General features: G+C 38.7%; 1 protein-coding gene across 2 annotated transcripts in view; it reads right to left on the reverse strand.

The window, feature by feature from the left end:
* FMN1 (formin 1) overlaps positions 1–24,837 on the reverse strand; it is a 420,519-nt gene that overhangs the window by 92,973 nt on the left and 302,709 nt on the right. For both annotated transcript variants that reach the window (XM_036844040.1, XM_036844041.1), the window contains one exon: positions 15,621–15,713. In XM_036844040.1, coding sequence (XP_036699935.1) covers positions 15,621–15,713 — 93 coding nt within the window. The remainder of the gene's footprint in view (positions 1–15,620; positions 15,714–24,837) is intronic.

Genomic DNA, 24,837 nt, shown 5'->3' on the forward strand with positions numbered 1-24,837 from the left:
CAGAATCCAACAGCACATTAAAAGGATCGTACACCATGATCAAGTGGGGTTTATTCCAGGAATGCAAGGATTATTCAATATATGCAAATCAATCAACGTGATACACCATATTAACAAATTGAAGGAGAAAAACCATATGATCATCTCAATAGATGCAGAAAAAGCGTTTGACAAAATTCAACACCCATTTATGATAAAAGCCCTGAAGAAAGTAGGCATAGAGGGAACTTTCCTCAACATAATAAAGGCTATATATGACAAACCCACAGCCAACATCATCCTCAATGGTGAAAAACTGAAACCATTTCCACTAAGATCAGGAACAAGACAAGGTTGCCCACTCTCACCACTATTATTCAACATAGCTTTGGAAGTTTTAGCCACAGCAATCAGAGAAGAAGAAGAAATAAAAGGGATCCAAATCGGAAAAGAAGAAGTAAAGCTGTCACTGTTTGCAGATGACATGATACTATACATAGAGAATCCTAAAGATGCTACCAGAAAACTACTAGAGCTAATCAATGAATTTGGTAAAGTAGCAGGATACAAAATTAATGCACAGAAACCTCTTGCATCCCTATACACTAATGATGAAAAATCTGAAAGTGAAATTAAGAAAACACTCCCATTTACCATTGCAACAAAAAGAATAAAATATCTAGGAATAAACCTACCAAAGGAGACAAAAGACCTGTATGCAGAAAATTATAGGACACTGATGAAAGAAATTAAAGATGATACAAATAGATGGAGAGATATACCATGTTCTTGGATTGGAAGAATCAACATTGTGAAAATGACTGTACTACCCAAAGCAATCTACAGATTCAATGCAATCCCTATCAAACTACCACTGGCATTTTTCACAGAACTAGAACAAAAAATTTCACAATTTGTATGGAAACACAAAAGACCCCGAATAGCCAAAGCAATCTTGAGAATGAAAAATGGAGCTGGAGGAATCAGGCTCCCTGACTTCAGACTATACTACAAAGCTACAGTAATCAAGACAGTATGGTACTAGCACAAAAACAGAAACATAGATCAATGGAACAGGATAGAAAGCCCAGAGATAAACCCACGCACATATGGTCACCTTATCTTTGATAAAGGAGGTAAGCATATACAGTGGAGAAAAGACAGCCTCTTCAATTAGTGGTGCTGGGAAAACTGGACAGGTACATGTAAAAGTATGAAATTAGAACACTCCCTAAAACCATACACAAAAATAAACTCAAAATGGATTAAAGACCTAAATGTAAGGCCAGACACTGTAAAACTCTTAGAGGAAAACATAGGCAGAACACTGTATGACATAAATCACAGCAAGATCCTTTTTGACCCAGCTCCTAGAGACATGGAAATAAAAACAAAAATAAACAAATGGGACCTAATGAAACTTAAAAGCTTTTGCACAGCAAAGGAAACCATAAACAAGACGAAGAGACAACCCTCAGAATGGGAGAAAATATTTGCAAATGAAGCAACTGACAAAGGATTAATCTCCAAGATTTACAAGCAGCTCATGCAGCTCAATAACAAAAAAACAAACAACCCAATTCAAAAATGGGCAGAAGACCTAAATAGACATTTCTCCAAAGAAGATATACAGATTGCCAAAAAACACATGAAAGAATGCTCAACATCATTAATCATTAGAGAGATGCAAATCAAAACTACAATGAGATATCATCTCACACTGGTCAGAATGGCCATCATCAAAAAATCTAGAAACAATAAATGCTGGAGAGGGTGTGGAGAAAAGGGAACACTCTTGCACTGTTGATGGGAATGTAAATTGATATAGCCACTATGGAGAACAGTATGGAGGTTCCTTAAAAAACTAAATATAGAACTATCATACGACCCAGCAATCCCACTGCTGGGCATATACCTTGAGAAAACCATAATTCAAAAAGAGTCATGTACCAAAATGTTCATTGCAGCACTATTTACAATAGCCAGGACATGGAAGCAACCTAAATGTCCATCATCGGATGAATGGATAAAGAAGATGTGGCACATATATACAATGGAATATTACTCAGCCATAAAAAGAAACAAAATGGAGTTATTTGTATTGAGGTGGATGGAGTTAGAGTCTGTCACACAGAGTGAAGTAAGTCAGAAAGAGAAAAACAAATACAGTATGCTAACACATATATATGGAATCTAAGGGAAAAAAAAAAAAAGAGGTCATGAAGAACCTAGTGGAAAGATGGGAATAAAGACACAGACCTACTAGAGAATGGACTTGAGGATACGGGGAGGGGGAAGGATAAGATGTGACAGGGTGAGAGAGTGGCATGGACATATATACACTACCAAACATAAAATAGATAGCTAGTGGGAAGCAACCGCATAGCACAGGGAGATCAGCTCTGTGCTTTGTGACCACCTAGAGGGGTGGGATAGGGAGGGTGGGAGGGAGGGAGATGCAAGAGGGAAGAGATATGGGAACATAAGTATATGTATAACTGATTCAGTTTGTTATAAAGCAGAAACTAACACACCATTGTAAAGCAATTATACTCCAATAAAGATGTTAAAAAAAATAAAAAAATAAAAATAAAAATGCCTGATCAGAAGTGAAGAATTCAATAGGTGAATTGAAAAACACACTAGAAAGAATGAATAGCAGACTAAGTGATACAGAAGAATGCACAAGTGATCTGGAAGATAGAATAAAGAAAATAGCCCGATCAGAACAGCAGAAGGAAAAACAAAAGAAAATGAAAACAGTTTAAGAGATCTCTGGGATTATGTTAAGCATACCAACATTCGCATTACAGGGGTTCCAGAAGGTGGCCAGAGAGAGAAAGAGATCGAAAAAGTATTGGATAAAATTATGGTTGAAAACTTCCCAAAACCAAAGAAGGAAACAGACACCCAGGTACAGGAAGCACAGAGGGTCCCAAACAAGATGAACCTAAATAGATCCACACCAAGACATATCATAATTAAAATGGCAAAAGTTAAAGAGAGAATTCTTAAGGCAGCAAGAGAAAAACAGAAAGTCATACACAAGGGAATCCCCGTAAAGCTATCAGCTAATTTCTTTTTTTTTTTTAATTTATTTATTTTATTTATTTTGGCTGTGTTGGGTCTTCATTGCTGTGCGTGGGCTTTCTCTAGTTGCGGCGAGCGGGGACTACTCTTCATTGCTGTGCACGGGCTTCTCATTGTTGTGGCCTCTCTTGCTGTGGAGCACAGGCTCTAGGCTCATGGGCTTCAGTAGTTGTGGCTCACAGGCTCTAGAGCACAGGCTCAGTAGTTGCAGCACATGGGCTTAGTTGCTCCACGGCATGTGGGATCTTCCCAGACCAGAGCTCGAACCCGTGTCGCCTGCATTGGCAGGCAGATTCTCAACCACTGTGCCACCAGGGAAGCCCTATCAGCTAATTTCTGAGTGGCATGATATATTAAAAGTGCTGAAAGGGAAAACCTGCAACCTAGGATATTCTACCCAGCAAGACTATCATTCAGAATACAAGGAGAGATAAAACCTTCTCATCAAGGAAAAACTAAAGGAGTTCATCAATACTAAACCTACCCAGTGTTCACTGCAGCACTATTTACAATAGCCAGGACATGGAAGCAACCTAAATGTCCATCAACAGAGGAACAGATAAAGAAGATGTGGTACATATATACAATGGAATACTACTCAGCCATAAAAAAGAACAAAATAATGCCATTTGCAGCAACTTGGATGGACCTAGGGATTGTCACACTGAGTGAAGTAAGTCAGACACAGAAAAACAAATATATGATATCACTTATATATGGAATCCAAAAAAAGGGTACAACTGAACTTATTTACAAAACAGAAGTAGAGTCACAGATGTAGAAAACAAACTTATCATTACTAGGGAATAAGGGGGGGGCAGGGATAAATTGGGAGATTGGGGTTGACATATACACATTACTATATATAAAATAGATAACTAATAAGAACCTATTATATAGCACAGGGAACTCTACTCAATAGTCTGTAATAGCCTATATGGGAAAAGAATCTAAAAAAAAGAGTGAATATATGTATATGTACAACTGATTCACTTTGCTGTGCATCTGAAACTAACACAACACTGTAAATCAGCTATACACCAACAAAAATTTAAAAAAAAATACTAAACCTACCCTAAAAGAAATGTTGAAGCGTCTTCTCTAAGTGGAAAAGAAGAATCTATAGGAAAGGGAAAATCCCACTAGGAAAGGCAAATATATAGTAAGGACTGAGGATCAACCACTTAAATAAGCCAGCACAAAGATTAAAAGACAAAAAAATTGTGAAAGCAACTGTAACTACAACAAACAATTAGGGGATAAACATGAAGATGTAAAATATGACACCAAAACCACAAAATGTGGGGTAGGGAAGTAAAAGTAGATCTTTCAGAATGTGTTTGAACTTAAATGACTCCCAGCTTAAAACAAGTAGATATAGTTATAGGTCAACATACATGAACCCCACAGTAACCCCAAATCAAAATCCTACAATAGATACACAAAAAATAAAAAGAAAGGAACACACGCATACTACCGAAGAAAACCATCAAACCAAAAGAAGAATCCTTCCAACTGCCTGTCTGAACTGAAAACCTAAGGGAGAGTTTCAACGAATTGGTGTTTCTCACAGAGGGTGGTGGTGGGATAATAATCACACTGTAAAAATAACACACTATATTTATCAATGCTTTATAGTTCCCATGGTGGTTTCACATGTACGCTGTCTCATTTAATCTTCATAATAATGCTATACAGTAGATATTATTATTCCCATTTTACAGACAAGAAAGAAAAAGGCTAAGAGAAATTTAAAAACTTGCCCCAAATCACACAGAGAAGTGGTGAAGCTAGTGTTCAAACCTAGGTCTCCTGACTTCAAGCACAATGCTCTTTCTGCTACATTCAGAACACTTAAAAAACAAAAAGCAAACAGGTTTAACCAAAAAGGGTACATGTAGCCAGGATAGGAAGATTAAATAGTGTGATTATGGCTCAGTATCATAAATGAAACTTCAGAAGTTACTAAAACCCTGCTGCTGGGGGATACAACTTAGTCTACTTCAAGTTTTTCTAAAACAAGCCAATGAGATATGGAAAGAGAATTCACAAGTGGACAAGATGATCTAAACACAGAAAGAGCCTGGCTCATTTGGCTCCATCCCCTACTTCTACGTGGGGTCGCTTCTCATCAGCAAAGGGTTATTCCAATTGTGGCTCCATGATCTCAAAGGATCTTGGATTCTGCCACAATGAAAGGGAAATGAAGGGATCACATCAACACCAACAGTACCATCACGAGATGGGCCCTAGTGATGCTGTAATACTTAATTAGTTAAAGGCCCTACTCAAGGTTGTAAGAATTTTAAGGTACGGTTCCTGTTCCACGAAAGCATCTTGGTCTCATAAGCTTAGAGCTGTTGTTGTCATGTGTGCACACATACACGTGTGTGTGTTCCTAAATATCTGCTGCTCTAGAGAAGACCTATGTAAGTAAGAGTTAATAATACTTACCCCACACTTCCATCCAAATCCAACCACCACCACCATCTCTCTTTTACCTGCATGTAGCTCAGAGACATTGCTTAAAAATAGGAAATGAAGCCTTTGTTTCCAAATACCCACAGGAGAGGTCATATCCTGATAATGGTCTTGAGAGAGAAATGCCTGATAACTCGTCCTACTCTGGTGTTAGGTTTAGAAGATGGTCTGTGCCAGGGTAATCTGAGATATAGATTCTTACTCTCTCATCCTGTATGTTTAGGAAAGGGTCCATCAAAACACCTAAGACATCTATGTACTGAAGAAGTAAGAGGACTCAAATGAAATGGAGAATACATTATGGCGCAGGGAACAAAAGATGAGGAAAAGATACAACACCCTCCATATTAGAGCAAAGAGGTTTCTTCATGGACACTTTGGTTACAGACATCACAAAAGAGTGACAGAACCATGAGCAAGATGAGAGGAGGCAATGTAAGGCCAGGAGAAAGAATTTGAGGGACTGTGTGTGTGTGTCTGCTGTGGAGGGGTGTTGAGGAGGAGGAACGCAAGGAAAGAAAGCAAGGTGCTAGCTCATAGATCGGGCTCTCCATTCACGAGAGCAGGAAAATACAAGAGGCCCTCAAATGTCCTTCTAAGTCAACCAGTGCAGCACCCAAAGGAGGGAAACAGGCTGTGAGTGGGACCATTTAATTTCCAGTTCTTTGGAAATTGAACAGAAAGGGCTAGGTTCAGTGGTCTGAGGGATCACAAATGGTACCACAATGGGAAAACCCTAAAAGGGGAAGCAGTCTTGAGAGAAAAAATTTAATTGCAAAGTACCATACAGCTGTTTGTTTAAAAAAATTATTTGCTTAATTTATTTTGAAGAGGAACATGGTGATTAAATATCAAGATTTATAAAAAGTCTACATAGTACCTGTGAACCCCATACATCCATTTTCTATCCACTACAGCAATGAATCTGTTTGATTATTTTCAGGAGTAATATTCTAAATATTTACCAACAGACTGAACAACTGAACAGAACAGACAACATCCCTGGCTGTTATGGTAAGAACCAGCTGAATATCAGCCCTACGTTAGTTTTGTATTTGTCCTTAGAGATTTTTGTTAAGTAGTATCCATTTTCCCCTCCTTCTTTAGTTAAATAGTAATATGTCTACTCTTCTCACTCTCGCTTTTTCCCACTTAAAATATGTTAGAGTCTTCCATGTCAATATGTAAAGACTTTCCTCATTCTTTTTTTTTTTTTTAAACAGATGCTTAGTATTCCATCATGTAGATTTACCCTAATTTGATAATTCCATCATTGACGGTCACTTAGGTTGTCTTCAATCTTCCACTGTTACAAACAATGTCACAATATGTAACATGGTACATAAATCATTTTTCATGTGTGAGCATCTGAGGGTAGGCTTCGAGAAGTAGAACTGCCAAGTCAAAAGGTATATGCATTTGTAACTTAGATACTGCTAAATTGACCTCCACGCAGACTGTAACAATTTACACTTTCACAGGCAATGTAGAAGAGTGAAGTCTATGCTACCATACTGCCAATAGTCTGTTACCAAACTTTCGTAATTTTGCCAATCTTGGATGTGAAAAAATGGAATTTCAATGTAATTTATTTTGCATTTCTCCCATTTTCAGAGTGTTATCTTTTCATATGTTTAAAAAGCAGTTTCTGTCACTGTTCATATTATTTTTCTTTTTTATTGGATTTTGGTCTTTTTCTTAATGTCTAGAAGCTCATATAGAACGTAGATTGAGCTTTTGTCTATGAAAAGAGTTGCAAATTTGGGGCTATGACAGATTTATTTTTATTATTTTAAGGAAGTATGTGCTAGTTAACGTGTTATTGAGCTTTTAAATGAAGAATGGAACTTGAATTTTGTCGTGTGCACTTTTTAGCATCTAAAGAGATAATCATCTGAGTTTTCTTGTTAGAGCTGTTAATAGTGATGAATTATATTAACAGAATTCCCTATATCATATCATCTTTACATTCTGAGAATAATCTTCATTTGGTCTTAAAATGTGCTGTTTTATTTAGAATTTTAAAACTATAATGAGACTGGTCTGCAGTTTTCTTTCTTTTTTGGGGGGCGGGCAATCTTTTTCAGGTATTTATATCAGTAAAAAGAATTTAGACATTTTTCTTCTTTTTGCAAAACTTTTCATCATTGGAGAGAAAGGAAAAGAAAAAGAGAACAAAAGTTACTGAAAAGACAACTTATTGGATGCTTGGCCAAAAAGAAAAATTGAGTAGATCGGTGCTTTGTGACCACCTAGGGGGTGCGATAGGGAAGGTGGGAGGGAGACGCAAGAGGGAGGAGATATGGGGATATATGTATATGTATAGCTGATTCACTTTGTTATAAAGCAAAAACTAACACACCATTGTAAAGCAATTATACTCCAATAAAGATGTAAAAAAAAAAAAAGATTTAAAGGGGGTTGAGTGGAAGGGAGAAGAGAGAAAAGGAGGAGAAGAAAAGGGGGGAGAAGGAGAGAGGGAGAGGGGGAGGGAGAGGAGAGAAAGGGGGAGGAAAGGGACAGAGGGAGGAGGGAGGGAGAGAGGAGGGAAGGAGGGGAAGTGAGTGGCAGAGGAGAAGATAGAGAAACTGATTGGGGGGCAAATATGTGCTCTTGACAGAAATTTCTGGAAAAAAAACGGATTCAAACTAAATCCTTTCAGATAAGAGTCTACTTAATAAGCCTCTGATAAGATGGCTTTCTCCACCTTCCAAGGATTACTGCTCTGTTACTTCAGTGACCTGGAAATCACAACAGATTATCTTAACTCTTGGCCATCTGATGTTATTTGAAGCCATCCATGCTGGCACTTTTTTGAGTAGTGATGTATATAAGAACGCATTTTGGCCCATGTAGAGTGTGTGTTTCCCCAGCCACAGTTCTTCCTTCCACAAGTTCTGTAAAGAATGTAAGAATTATTTCCTTTCACAGGTCACACTGTCCAGATCAATGACCTGTCCTGATCTCTGTAATATTAAGGCGTGAATATGGTGACTCAGATGGTTTTCTTTCTACATTCTGGGGGTTGAAGTGATTACCTAATAACCTGCTCTTATTCTACAGTTTATAGAGGTTCAATTACAGCCTTTATCAATCTACTCTGAGCTAAGTATTTATGAAGAATGGATTTATGTATATATGCAACATAGAAAGATGCTTTGATATCCAAGAGACCAGACCACAGGCATGCACTGTAGACCAAAGATGCATCTTACCAGATTCTGGCACAATTTACCAATACTAAAAAGGATTTAAACAGGAAACCCATGTGGGGGGGGGGGGGGAAAGCCTGCAGGCACTTTACAAGACTCAGGTTGTTTGTTCATTAATTAAAAAAATAATTATTAACACCAATTATGGGCCAGGCTAAGCCTGTATTATGTTGAGACAAGAAAATGCATAGGACCAGACTGACACAGTCCCAGCTATCACGGGGTTTGCAGCTACATAGATAATTCTTTTTGCATTCAACGTGTGAAATCAGAGTTACTGTTTTTTTTAAGCTTGGTAAATTTATCTACTCACTTTTTACTAGAAAACAGTTTCTTGACGTTAAGAATATCTTTAATCTCAGCCGGTCAAAGAACCTCAGAAGATAGCTGGATAAATCAGGACTAACATGGCTTATTCAGATCTACTTTGATTTGGGTCCACTCACAGATGCTAAGTAAAACTAATGGAGAATGAGATAAGGCCAAGTGTGGGAGAGTGTTGGTATTAGCACCAGGTTAGGTTCCAGCCCTCCCTGCCAAAGCTATAAATACAAATGACCAATTTAACAGCATGAAAAGACCACCCTAAAGATCTATACCTGGGATCTAATCAGTTGTTCTGTGCCTTCTTTCAATTATAGGATCCCTGCCACGTTTATGGGGACTTTTAATGTGAGCATCACATTTTTGAAGGCCATATCATTATGACCATGTTTGATCTGAGGGTGGAAAAACATGAGCTCAAATAATGCCTGCACAAGGTCACTCTGAATGGAGCTGTAAACTGGAATCAATAAGAGACTACTGTGGAAAAGAAAAACCACGTCAGGGAAAGGGCTCAGAGGCCATGGAGACTGCAGTTCTGAAAAGGGGTGCCATTAAAATTACTTTCGATTCTGTGCGGAAAGTGAAATTAGATAAGAACAAGTTTTGTTAAAAAACGCTATTTAAGGGCCTTTGGAGAAGGGAAGGACGATAAAAGACAGAAGGACAGGGCTTCCCTGGTGGCGCAGTGGTTGAGAGTCTGCCTGCCAATGCAGGGGACACGGGTTTGAGCCCTGGTCTGGGAACATCCCACATGCCGCGGAGCAACTGGGCCTGTGAGCCACAACTACTGAGCCTGCGCATCTGGAGCCTGTGCTCCGCAACAAGAGAGGCCGCGATAGTGAGTGGCCCCCACTCGCGGCAACTAGAGAAAGCCCTCGCACAGAAATGAAGACCCAACACAGCCAAAAATAAATAAATAAAATAAAATAATTTATTAAAAAAAAAAAAAGACAGAAGGACAGTCACGTCATCTCCGCTTGAGTGTGGCAACAGGATATGATTTACATAAGAAAATTAAATCATCATGATGGTTAGAAGAACTGAACTGCAGCTCATATGAAAATTAGCCTAACCATGAATCAACTGAGCCACAACGCATGTGTATGACTTCTCAGGCGTAAAGAAGGCAATTGCTTAAGACTTTACGAGTGATGGACCCCTAATTGAAAACTGGCTTTCCTGTCAAATACTACAGAAGTACAGAAGCATCTTTTCTCATTTATGATTATTATATTATACCCTGTGCTCAGATACTCCACAACTTCTCATTCTCTACCCCTTCTTTGGGGTATCTCATTCACTCCTATGACTTAAACTGCTATCCTCTATAAAGTCTCACCCAGTACTCTCCTGTGAGGCCAATATTCTACCCGTGTGTCTCAAATGTATGTCCAATCAACGTGTCCAAAGTTTATGTCTTTGTATTCCATCCCAAATGGGTCCTCCACATCAGTATGCAGCCAGTTATTCAGGCAAGGAAAAGGAGAGTTATCCTTTTCTCCTCTGTTTTTTTACTTCTCATAGGTCATCTAGTCCTGTAACTCCTAAAAGCTTTATTGATATGTCCCTTCCTTTCTTATTTTTACTATGATTGCTTTTGCTCAAGTTCTTACCATCATTTGCCTGGACTGCTGTAGAAGAGCTTGACGGACTGGATTCCAGTCTTTTACTGTCCCAACTCTTCTTTATATTGTTCTTAGTTATAATGTATTTCTTTTTTTTTAATGTTATTTTTATTTATTTATTTTGTTTTATTTTTGGCTGTGCTGCACGGCTTGCGGAATCTTAGGTCCCCGACCAGGGATCGAACCTGCGCCATTGGCAGTGACAGTGTGGAGTCCTTCCTAACCACTGGACCGCCAGGGAATTCCCTATAATGTATTTCTTAACAACAACAAAAAGCAAAAGGATCCCAACACACCAATATCACAACAAACAAATCCAACATGACCATGTCGCTCCCATACATACTATTTTTCAAAGGCTCTCAGTGGCCTGTACGACAAAGTTCAGATGCTTTAGCAAGTCACATTGTGACCCTCCTCTCCTTTGGGGTCTTGTGTTCTTTCCATACGCCCCGTGATATAGCTACAGCAAGTCTCTTGCCATTCCCCAAACACGTCATGTCTTTCATCCTGAGATTTGCAGTGTTTTCCTCTGCCTGGAATGCCCTTTATAACTTGTCTGCTGAGAACTCCTAATCTTAAATTTCCTCATCTGGACAACAGGGTGATAATAGTGTTTACTTCAGAGAGTTGTCATGAAGACAAAGTAAAATGATCTGTTCCCCACGGTGCCTGGTATATAGAAGCAACCACCAAATGTTAGCAGTCATTGTCACTGCTTGTCATTGACCTCACTGTCATCTTTGTTTTTTTTCAGATCTGAACAAAAACATCTCCTTTGCTCAAAATCTTCCCTGACTTACCTGGAAGTGTTAGTCATCCCTCCTCTCTGCTCCTATATGCCTAATTACAGTACCATCTTACATCAATTTCAAAATTGATGGAATTTTCATATTTTAGCATCTCTGATACTGGGGTACCTCTTGTCATCTATGACATGTCATGGTTTAATCGGCAGCAATTTTTATTTCTTAGTAGTACTTGGAATAATGGTGTTTCTTATGAGTGGCATATTAGATGACACCTACACTTACGATAACTGCCATAAAAACTTGATTATCCGGAGTGGATAATGCACATTTATAGTAGATAAGAAATCTCACATTTTCTATGAATCTGTGAACCATCTCCATAAAAAAAGGGACTACTACTTGGAACTCTACAGTAGCCAAGAGATATTTCATTTGTATATACTGCAATGTAGCAAAGTACCACCTCCTGAACCACAGAGGGGTAGCCTGATGAAGTGCCATGCTGTCACCTCCTTCAGTTAAGCACCCCTACCTGAGAGCCAAACAATGGCCAGACCCAGAGCAAAAGTGGGGAGAGGCTAGCTTGTGATACTGGGTCCCAATAACCCAGGATTTAAGCTGAGAAGGTAAAGCAATAACGTGGAGAGGAAAGTGAAGGAATGTGATGGGAAAGGCCAAGGGATCTTACTTCTAGACAGCCCTGTCCAATAGAGCTACAATGCAAGCCACAGATATAATTTTAAATGTTCTAGTGGCCGTGCTTAAAAATGAAAGGAAACAGGTCAATTAAGATTAATATTATATTTTACTTATTTAACCCAATATATTAAAAATACTCTTTTACCATGTAACCAATATTAAAAAAGCAGAAATAAAATATTTTGCATGTTTTTTGGTACTGTCTTCAAAATCTGGTGTCTGTTTGATTTGTGCAGCACCTCTCAGTCTGGATTAGCCACGTTTCAACTGCTCAGCAGCTGCATGTGGCCAGTGCCTGGCACACTGGGCAGCACAATTCTAGACTGTTCTTTGACCAACTCAGTTAACTAATGAGTCAACAGTAACACAGGTATTTCAACAGTGGCTCTTTTCACCACATGCCATTGGCAATGTTTAAGATTTATTTTTATATTTTAAAATTCATTTTAGAATAGTAATTTTCCTCCAAATTCTTTTTGTGTCTCATTTTGGCTGACTTTGTTTTAACCATAATTTGAGGCTATTCCTATGTCCTTCCCATCTGCCCTTCACTCTGTTGGTTAAAGGAGAGGTGACTCCTTTATTCAATTACAGACCCTTCCCCAGTAAGACGGTCCTTGAGAGAGGGACGAGGGGTCTATGGCTCATCTTAGGATCGCCAGCGTCTGTCACAGTGCCTAACACATAGCGGGCTCTGACAAAATACCTTTGAATACCCATTAAGAGGTGAACTAAGCTTGACAATAGTGGTTCTCAACCTGGGCTGCACACTGGGATTACGTGGGGAGTGAAAAAAAAGAAATGCTGATACCTGGTCCCACCCCTAGAGATGCTAGTGGTAGGTCTGGAATTTGGCCCGGGGTGTTGAAATTTTAAAAATCTCCCCCAGGTGATCCTCGTATGCAGCCAGGGTTGACAACCACTGCTCTAGGGCTTTCTTAGAACAGCTTATTGTGGCCACATCCTTGCTTTCCTGACTCAAGGTCCAGTTCGCCTCAACTCGATTCCCTCTCTCAGAACAGGTAACAGTTTTCTTAAGAAACCTGGCAGAGAAGAAGCTAAAACAGAACTCCCAAGAGTGATGTGCAAATTCCTTTTCCAAGGCATCAAAGCAGATTTTCAGTGTTCTAAATCTATTCATATTTATCTTCTTCCAACAAAAAGAATAAAATTCACAACATAAGTGTTTTAAAATGCTAGCTAATTTGAAGAGAAAGGATCCTAAGGCCATTACAGTATACGAGCCAATAATACCCAGACATACTCATTGCAGAATTTTCTAGATATAGGATAATAGCAATTAAATATAGAAATGGATAGCCAAGATATGGAAGCAACCTAAATGTCCACTGACAGATGAATGGATAAAGAAGATGTGGTACATATATACAGTGGAATGGAATATTACTGAGCCATAAAGAAGAATGAAATAATGCCACTTGCAGTAACATGGATGGACCTAGAGATTATCATACTAAGTTAAGTAAGCCAAAGACAAATATCATATATTGCTTATATGTGGAATCTAAAAAAATGATACAAATGAACTTATTTACAAAACAGAAAGAGACTCACAGACATAGAAAACAAACTTACGATTACCAAAGGAGAAAGGCGGGTGGGGAGAGGGATAAATTAGCAGTTTGGGTTTAACATATAACAAAATAGATAAACAACAAGGACCTACTGTATAGCACAGGGAACTATACTCAATCTTTTGTAACAGACTATAAGGGAAAGGAATCTGAAAAGGGATATATATATACATTCACTGTGTTTTATATTCACTGAAACTAACACAATATTGTAAATCAACTAGACTTCAATAAAAATAAAAAATTTTTTAAATTTAAACAAATAGAAATGGGAGAAAGAAAGGAATGGAATTTAAATACACATGAGCCTCATTTCAAGTTCCCTACACATATGTCAAAAGTAGAAATTATTAATTGGGGGTCAGCCAAGGGAAATATTTTGTGCTCTTTTTAGGCCATTTAGGTTATATTTACATAAAATAATCATAAAGCAATGCATCTACTTTAATAAATCACATATAAAACCTAATTTTAGCCACATAACCCGTAAGTGTTGGTATTACTATCTGCTCTCAAAATGATACTTGGCCTGATGGCATTATGGCATTACTTCCATCATATATAAGGTTCAGCTATGGCCAAGAGAGAATTCTGACTTCTGCTTCAACACAAATGAGACCTCATCCAGGAGGAGGGAGCAATGAACTCTGCACCAAGGGACCAGCTGGAATGAAGTTTCTCTGACTCATGGACTGAGAATTTCCCTGCCAATTTCCAAGGTGGTTTGGCCATACTTTATGGATTTACCCTGCTTAATGGTCTTTTGTTGATGGTGTGGTATCATGTGGCCTTAGTAATAAATAGAAACAGCATGTTGATATACCCCTAAAGGTTCCTACATGCGTTTCCTCTGGCTTTCTAGCAAAGACAAAAGCCCCCTCTAACTACCCCACACTTTTTTTTTCTTTATTGAGATAGTATTGACATATAGCATTAGATTAGTTTCAAGTGTACAACATAATGATTCCATATACGTATATATGGTGAAATGATCATCACAATAAGTCTAGTTAACATCTGTCAGCATGCAGAGTTACACATTTTTTCCTTGTAATGAGAACTTTTAAGATCTACTCTCTTAGCAACTTTCAAATACACAATACAGTATTATTAACTACAGTCACCATCCTGTAAATCAACGTTCCCCATGACCTATTTATTTTATAATTGGAAACTGTGCCCCACAGTTATTTTTGTTTTACATCTAGGCTGAATTTGAGAAACCAGAATAGGAGATATCCAAAAGGCGTTAAACTTTCACGTTCACTACCAGGGCTCAACAAAAGTTCCCTAGTCCTGCCAAAACCATGGAGGAAGGAATATAACTCGGTAAGATTTTTAAGTCACTACTGGGTCTCATGCATATCACTTCCATCTGCTAACCCCAGAGGGCTGATGGTTGCCAAGTGATTGGATGTGTGACATTCACCTGGCCCCAATTTTCCTTTCTGAAAAGAATGGAAAATACAACGCAAGTTTCCAAGTTGCTATACTAGTAAAACCGGAGAGATAATCACCATCCGCCTGCACGACTGCATAAGCCTTGTGTGGATGTCGTCTGTCAGTTAACAGGGACCGAGGATCCTCTTGGGATCCATGAAGAGACAGAGAGAGAAAGCCTTCTCTCGCAAAGTTTACAGAAACAGGAGTGATGTTAAAGGATTTAAAATCTTACAGCAGATTTAAAAGGTGATAGAAAGGTTACAGGACAACTCCATCTAAGCTGAGTACGGCTCCGCCATGGGAAGATGGTCTAATGGAATCATCGGAGCTGCCAATTCTCAGGCGGGAGGCACGGGGCAGCGGGTCTCGGAGAAAGACGGAGAAAGGAAGGACGTTTCAGAACATCACACCTCCTACCTTTCCGGAAGAACTCTTCGAGTCTGTCCTTGAACGGCTGCAGATACTCCTTTGGTGACTCCTTACACACCACTGCCATCTGTTTCTCACTTGCTGTGAAGAGAAGGTGGCAATTAGACTTCCTCGAGAACACGGATTTGCTGAACTTGTGCTCTGTGCTCTGCACTTGGGGATTAATAGTGCAAAATCCTTATCCATCATCGTTTATCCAAATTACAGGGGAAAGAGCAGAAACAAACAAATACAAATAATTAGCTCACTTTATACCTTTCTTCAGGAACAGGGAAATGCATCACCTTCAAGTTTTTTTTGTTTTGTTTTTTTTTTTAGAGACATGGCAAAACCTCTGACTTGGGACAGGTGAAGTACTCCGCTTTTGGTCTCTCCAAAAGAGAGGCAAGAACTACTCAAGGACTAGTTCTAGGGAATTAAGGGCCCAGACCCTCTTCAGATTCATACTCTAAAAGTGGAGCTTAAAATAGATTTTGCAGAAATTCTCACCAAACTGGCGATTCCTCAAGGTGACACCCACATCCCAGCATGGGAACTAACCACAGGTTAGGGAGGACCGAATCTCTCTTCACTCCCGTTCACCTCCCCTTCCCATTAACACATGTGAAACATTTTATACCTAATTTACTTCAGACAGGATATCTGGAATTTACAAGAGGTTGCTTTTTTTGATAATCAAGGTCCCTCAAATTAGATAGTTCTGACTCGGTGACATGGAGACCACAATAAACCATAGTTCACCGTCATAAAAAGCAGTTAACCCAGGCAAGAGGCATTTTCTCAAGGTTTCTGTATGTTTGTGCCAGTGGCAGAAATGCATTGGGTAAAAAAAGGCTTCATTTCTCCAAAGCTAGAGCTGAGTCATGATCACTTTTGTCTGTTGATCATGGCCAGAAATTACTGACATGTCCTTATTCAAGAGAATATATTAAAGCATTAGATTTTCGCCCAGAAATCATGCCACCTGGTTCAAAAAATAGAGAAAGATATATTCTTGGAGGAATTTACAGAAGCACAGAGGTAAGGCATTTTGGAAGAAGACGGTTAGAAAGGATTCCTTTATTTATGTTGGGAAATTTGTATACAAGAACTTGGTGTTTCCAAAACTAGCATCCCAGAATGTTTACTATGTAAGGCAACCCACAAGCACGTCAGCACTGAAGCACAAAAAAGGCAAAAGAGGTCACTCAAGGGCCCCTCGAAATTAGCTGCCTGACACTTTCTCCTACAATATTGCCAATTAGATTGCTGAAATACTAGGCAACTCTGGAGACTACCAGATTGTGCTGAAGATGAAAGCATGATGTGAGGGAACTCTGTCGCGTTCAGCATCAGCTACATTCCCAGAATCAGCTCCAGGGATTCCCACCTGAGATCATGAGGCCGATCACAGGACACAAGGGCCTAAGTTTAGGCTCTTCCTATTGACAATGTTACTTTCTAAAAGTTTTTAATAGAGCTTATTTTGAATATCTCTATTCTGATAACCATACCAGTGCTATTTAGGAAACCCTGTCCATTGGGACACAAAGACTCATTTCTTTTTTTAAAATGATCTATCTTACCTGGAACAAATTCCTTAAAACCAGCCAAACCATCATTTCAAAACACTCCTTTTTTACCCCTACATTTTTACCTTTATTTTTCAGTGTATTTGTCCTCTCTACAATGACTACTTAATAATTTTCTACTATTATCAGATTTCCCTTTACCTCTTTCCTAGTAGATGGGCCTGTGGCCAAATGATAAGTACCTCCCTTCCCACCACTATTCTGTTCTCAAAATAATGGCTTTGGGCTAGAGTGATATCAGGGACAGAGAGGAGAGGGACAGGGTATATAGAGCTGGAATATATTTCGGAGGTAGAACAAATTGCTGATGCAGTCGATGTAAAGTTGAGGGAGAGGAAGGATGAGCAAGGTGTGGCTGGAAGTGCCATTTACTGAGATGGGGGAGAGGTGAGTGTATTGTTTTTTTTTGTTCTGTTCTTTTTTTTGTTTGTTTTAAGGGAGAGGAGATCAGAAGTTAACTTTGAAACTTGTTTTCCCTGGTCTCTGTGAATTACAAGGCAAGATCATCCACTGAAAACAAAGAGGGAAAGGTACACAAAAAAGATGAAACTCTTAATGGGTTCTCCTTGCTCATTCAACTGAATTCAAACTCCCAGGCCTGAGATTTAAGGCCTTTTCCATGATGGTACCATTCTACCTTTCAGTTCTATTTCCCCATATATTTGACCAATGAAGTCAAAAGTATGCAATGTTTCCAACTTATATAAACCAGTGTTCCCAGTTCCATGCCTTCATTCATGTGGTTCTCTGCCCATCCTGCTCTCATCCCAAACATACCTTCTACCGCATTTGACAAAGTCCTGTTCATCCTAAAAAAGTTTCTCCGAGATGCTGTCACCACCATAAAACCTTTCCAATCCAAAGATTTTGCATCTTTCAAACATCTACCTTCCAGAGAGCATTTATGTTTTACCTTTAACTATATTTAGTTGTGTATTTCTATTAATCCCTGCAAAGCCATCATGCAGGTTTCATTGACTCAGCTCCAAACTTCTCCAGAGACCTCCATGCATACCTGGCCAAAGCATCAGATCTCCTCACCTTAACTAGCTTCTTGTGCAGAGGAAAGTGGGAAAAAAATTAGCCACGTTGACCCAGACTCCGAGTGGGCTCTCCAGGGGTGCAGTATGGCCTCCTTGTCTCTTTACTCTTTTCCTTCCTTCCCAGGAAGGTACATCAAGGGGTCCTAGTCTCTTCATTCACAAACCCTGTGACTGTCCCAAGCTGATGTGAAAGGGCTCAGTGTATTTTAAAGACCCTCCTCACCCCAAAAACATCCACCACTTCATGCTGTAAGGCACAAGAAGGTAGAAAAGATCATTCTCCTGACTGAGCAGTTACGACAGCAGGCCTAGAAGCAGGAGGTTGGTCAGACACACTTTGGAAGAGGCCTGCTTTCAAGAATCTACATTTTTCAGTGAACTTTCATGACCACATAAACTTTTCTGATGATATCCAGCCATGATTCTGAGAACACAGGAAGCCATATTTATTCTCACAATATAAATTGGGAGAGGCTTTTAAATTCTTTAGCCCTCCACTACATTCAAATTCCAACAATTCCACTTATAGAGAACTATTTTGCACGAACACAAATAATATATGGTGAGGCCTGCATTTGCTAAGAGGACATACTTGAAGCCGTGACAGTAATTTCTTCAAGGTTACTTCTCCCTAGTGAACGCAAAGCCCAAGACAGAGCTTCTTTTCCTAAATACACAAGCAAAGCCTCCACCTCTGCCTGAATTAAAAGGGTTGATCACTGCAGCTCTCTCTTTGTCCTATCTGTGCTACAGAGACCATGGAATCCATCAAACTGCCCAGATTTTATGAGGCCAGGTAGTGGTATGGCAAAGGGCTCGTGCTTGGATCGAGACCTACCTGAGTGCAGGTGGGCTGTAGCTTTTCTCATCTGCAAAATGGGGACCCCCTTCCTCATAGGCAAGATATATGAATTGTGAGATAATGCATGTAAAGTGGTTTGCAAAATGCCTGGCACTAGCAGGTGGCCTCGTATTTATTATTTGTCACTTTTATGCCTTTGGTTGAAACATGTCATAGCCAGAACAGCAAGAGAGTCATGGCTAGGGATTATGTGCTACAAATTCTACACACTCTATTTACCAAAAAATGCCCCAGTGCAAATCTTCTGTTTGGAACAAAGAGATAATGATTTTTGTTGCCTTGCTGATGTTCCACCACCCACTATGAGAATTCAAGGAAGAAACTCCTGGACAAAGATGAAGCAAAATGTGAAGCAAGTGCCCTGGGCCTCCGAGCTTCATGGTTTTGAAATAAGAAACACTGAAACCAGTGCAAAGGAGAGCAGCTCCCCTGCTGTGCCCAAGGCCCTCTCTGCACCCCAGTGGGCACAGCCTCCCATGTGGCCTGTTAGAATTAAACTTCTCCACACGATCAAAGCAGAGGGCTGCCCTCTGACTGACTGAGCACAGTCGCACATTCAATGGCCAGGCAGCTTGCCCGCTCCAACTTATTAACTTGGCTTATCCAGGATGCATTCTAGCAGACAAACGGGAGACCTGAAGACTAATTAACAATGACACTGGAGACTGGCAGTGCATAAAGGAAAGAGGTCCCTGACAAATTCCCAATGTCATTAATTGTCCAACCAGAAGATGCTTATGCAATATTGCTAGACCACCAAGGTTGCCTCAGACACAGGCTGTGCCAGGAGTTCCAATGTTAAAAGCCAAAGTCACCCAGGTTCTTTCTCTCTCCTTTTTCTATTAAATTTGACAGAATTAAAGTACATATTAATTCCTGAAGTTAGTTACTAATAGGTGATCATTGTTGAGAGATGAAATATTGAAAACCAATGCATAATAAAATAATTGACACTAAATTGAGAGTATTCTCATTTAAAGACTAAGGGCTTGTGAAGCATTTAAAATATAAAATACAGCATATAAAATATAGCCAATACTTTATGATAACTGTAAATGGAGTATAATCTTTAAAAATTGTGTATCTGTGGGAAGGAAGGTGATCTCCACGTCTTACTCCTCCGCCATCCCACTACTGGGCATATACCCTGAGAAAACCATAATTCAAAAAGAGTCATGTACCAAAATGTTCATTGCAGCTCTATTTACAATAGCCAGGACATGGAAGCAACTTAAGTGTCCATCATCGGATGAATGGATAAAGAAGATGTGGCACATATATACAATGGAATATTACTCAGCCATAAAAAGAAATGAAATGGAGGTATTTGTAGTGAGGTGGATGGAGTTATAGAGTCCGTCATACAGAGTGAAGTAAGTCAGAAAGAGAAAAACAAATACAGTATGCTAACACATATATATGGAATCTAAGGAAAAAAAAAAAAAAAGGTCATGAAGAACCTAGTGGCAAGATGGGAATAAAGACACAGACCTACTAGAGAATGGACTTGAGGATATGGGGAGGGGGAGGGGTAAGATGTGACAGGGTGAGAGAGTGGCATGGACATATATACACTACCAAATGTAAAATAGATAGCTAGTGGGAAGCAGCCGCATAGCACAGGGAGATCAGCTCGGTGCTTTGTGACCACCTAGAGGGGTGGGATAGGGAGGGTGGGAGGGAGGGAGACGCAAGAGGGAAGAGATATGGGAACATATGTATATGTATAACTGATTCACTTTGTTATAAAGCAGAAACTAACACACCATTGTAAAGCAATTATACTCCAATAAAGATGTTAAAAAAAAAAAATTGTGGGTCACTATGTTGTACGCCTGAAACTTACATAACATTGTACATCAACTATACCTCAATGAAAAAATTAAAAAAATAGGTTAAGTGCTTGTGAAGCATTTTAGAGAGAGATATAGCTTTGAATGTTTTAAGATTTCAGATACTAGACTGGTTAGGTCATAAGTGGTTGTCTGATTTTTTGGTTTTTGACCTTTAAGAACAAGGAATAAAGTTTATTGAGTAACTGAAAAAGCATGGGTAGGTTATAAGGATACAGAGGCAAGGCCCAGATATAATTCATCAAAATGTAATACATGTTTAATCATTTTAACAGCTCAAATGTATATGGGCATTTTTAGGAAAATATGGTGCATGTCTCTTTCTGTATGAGTTGAAGGACCTATGGGCTTAGTAATGAAGTCAGAATAAATTTTTAGAGAAAAGGAAAGATGTATCTAGGCTCTGCTTTTTTTTTTTTTTTTTAAATAAGTTATATATTTTAAATTTTATTTATTTATTTATTTATTTATTTTTGGCTGTGTTGGGTCCTCGTTTCTGTGCGAGGGCTTTCTCTAGTTGTGGCAAGCGGGGGCCACTCTTCATTGCGGTGCGCGGGCCTCTCACTATCGTGGCCTCTCTTGTTGCGGAGCACAGGCTCCAGACGCGCAGGCTCAGCAGTTGTGGCTCACGGGCCTAGTTGCTCCGCGGCATGTGGGATCTTCCCAGACCAGGACTCGAACCCGTGTCCCCTGCATTGGCAGGTAGATTCTCAACCACTGTGTCACCAGGAAGCCCTAGGCTCTGCTTTTTAACTCTGGGATTCTCTCTTTTCTCCTCTGTTGACCTAATTCCTACCCAACCCCTCCATGGGTCTGTGCCAGTTCTACCTGTTTTCAGTTTTATAAGAACTGTCCTTTCCCTGAGCGCCATGCTCAAAGGACCACCATAGAGGATTGCTGAAGCAACATAAAGAACTGAGAGACTATGAACAACTATATGCCAATAAAATGGACAACCTAGAAAAAATGGACAAATTTCTAGAAATGCACAATCTCCCAAGACTGAACCAGGAAGAAATAGAAAATATGAACAGACCAATTACCAGTAATGAAAGTAAATCAATAATAAAAAATAATTCCCAGCAAACAGAAGTCCAGGACCAAATGGCTTCACAGATGAATTCTACCAAACATTTAGAGAAGAGCTAACATCTATCCTTCTCTATTACCCAAAAAAAAAAAAAAAAAGTGCAGAGGAAGGAATATTTCCAAACTCATTCTACAAGGTCAGCATCACTCAGATATCAAAACCAGACAAAGATATAACACACACAAAAAAATTACAGGCCAGTATCACTGATAAACATAGATGCAAAAATCCTCAACAAAATATTAGCAAACTGAATCCAACAATACATCAAAAGCATCATTCACCATGATCAGGTGGGATTTATCTCAGGGCAAGGATTTTTCACTATCTGCAAACTGATCAATATGATACATCACATTAACAAATTTAAGAATAAAAACCATATCATTATTTCAATAGATGCAGAAAAAGCTTTTGACAAAATTCAACACCCATTTATGATAAAAACTCTCCAGAAAGTGGATATAGAGGGAACATACTTCAACATAATAAAGGCCATATACTGACAAGCCTACAGCTAACATCATACTCAATGGTGAAAAGCTGAAAGTACTTTCTCCAAGATCAGAAACAAGACAAGGATGCCAACTCTCAACACTTTTACTCAATATATTATTGGAAGTCCTCGCCACAGCTATTGGACAAGAAAGAGAGATAAAAGGAATCAAAATTGGAAAGGAAGAAGTAAAGCTGTCACTGTTTGCAGATGACATGATACTCTACACAGAAAATCCTAAAGATACAACCAGAAAACTACCAGAGCTTATCAATGAATTTGGTAAAGTTTCAAGATACAAATTTGATATACAGAAATCTACTGAATTTCTACACACTAACAGTAAACTCTCAGAAAGAGAAATTAAGGAAACAATTCCATTTATAATCACATGGAAAGAATAAAATACCTAGGAATAAACCTACCTAAGGAGGTAAAAGACCTGTACTGAGAAAACTATAAGACACTGATGAAGAAACTGAAGACAACACAACAGATAGAAAGATATACTGTGTTCATGAACTAGAAGAAATAATGTTAAAACAATCACAGTACCAAAGGCAATCTACAGACTCAATGTAATCCCTAAAAAAAGGGCATTTTCCACAGAACTAGAACAATAACTTTAAAATTTGTATGGAAACAGAAAAGACCCCAAATAGCCAAAACAATCCTGAGAAAGAAGAACAGAGCTGGAGGAATCACGCTCTCAGACTATACTACAAAGCTACAATAATCAAGACAATATGGTACCGGCACAGAAACAGAAATATAGATCAATGGAACAGGATAGAAAGCCCAAAGATAAATCCATGCACATATGGTCAACTTATCTGTGATAAAGGAGGCAAGAGTATACAACGGAGAAAGGACAGTCTCTTCAATAAGTGGTGCTGGGAAAACTGGACAGCTACATATAAAAGAATGAAATTAGAACATTCTCTAACACCATATACAAAAATAAACTCAAAATGGATTAAAGGCCTAAACATAAGGCTGGAAACCATAAAACTCCTAGAAGAAAACATAGGCAGAACATTCCTTTACATAAATTGTAGCAATATTTTTTTGGATCTGTCTCCTAAAGCAAAGACATTAAAAGCAAAAATAAACGAATGGGACTTAATTAAAAGGTTTTGCACAGCAAAGGAAACCACTGACAAAACAAAAAGACAACCTACTGAATGGGAGAAAAATATTTGCCAGTGATATGACTGATAAAGGGTTAATATCTAAAATATATAAACAGCTCATACAACAACATCACAAAACCAAACAACTCAATTTAAAAAATGGGCAGAAGACCTGAATAGACATTTTTCCAAAGAAGAAATACAGATGGCCAACAGGCATATGAAAAGATGCTCAACACTGTTAAGCATCAGAGAAATGAAAATTAAAACCACAATGAGATATTCCCTCACACTTGTCAGAATGGCAACCATCAAAAAGATCATAAATAACAAATGTTGGTGAAGATGTAGAAGAAAGGGAACCCTCATACTGTTGGTGGGAATGTAAATTGGTGCAGCCACTATGGAAAACAATATGGAGGTTCCTCAAAAAACTAAAAATAGAACTACCATATGACCCACCAATTCCACCCCTGGGTATTTATCCGAAAAAAACAAGAAAACTTATTCTAAAAGATACATGTACCACAATGTTCATAGCAGCGTTATTTACAACTGCCAAGATATGAAAGCAACCTAAGTGTCCATCAACAGAGAGATGGATGAAGAAGATGTAGTATATATACAATGGAATTCTACACAGCCATAAAAAGAATAATGTTTTGAAATTTTGCCATTTGCAGGGTATTATGTTAAGTGAATTAAGTCAGATGGAGAAAGACAAATACTATATATCATTTATATGTGGAATCTAAAAATATAAAACCACCTAGTGAATATAACAAAAAAACAGACTCACAGATATGGAGAACAAGCTAGTGGTTACCAGTGGGGAGAGGGAAGAGGGGACGGGCAATATAGGGGTAGGGGATTTAGAGGTACAAACGACAATGTATAAAATAAATAAGCTGCAAGGATATATATATATATATATATATATATAGTACAACATAGGGGATATAGCCAATATTTTATAATAAATGAAATATAACCTTTAAAGATTGTGAATCACTATGTTGTACACCTGAAACTTATATAATATTGTACACATCAGCTACAGTTCAATAAAAAGAAAGTGATTTAAAAAAAGGAACTAAGAGACTAACACAAACTAAAGCAAATGTTTGTGTTACATCAATGGGGTTTATGTGAGAGAT

The sequence above is a fragment of the Balaenoptera musculus genome, chromosome 2 (genome assembly GCF_009873245.2).
Source record: "Balaenoptera musculus isolate JJ_BM4_2016_0621 chromosome 2, mBalMus1.pri.v3, whole genome shotgun sequence".
In the NCBI taxonomy this organism is placed as follows: domain Eukaryota; kingdom Metazoa; phylum Chordata; class Mammalia; order Artiodactyla; family Balaenopteridae; genus Balaenoptera; species Balaenoptera musculus.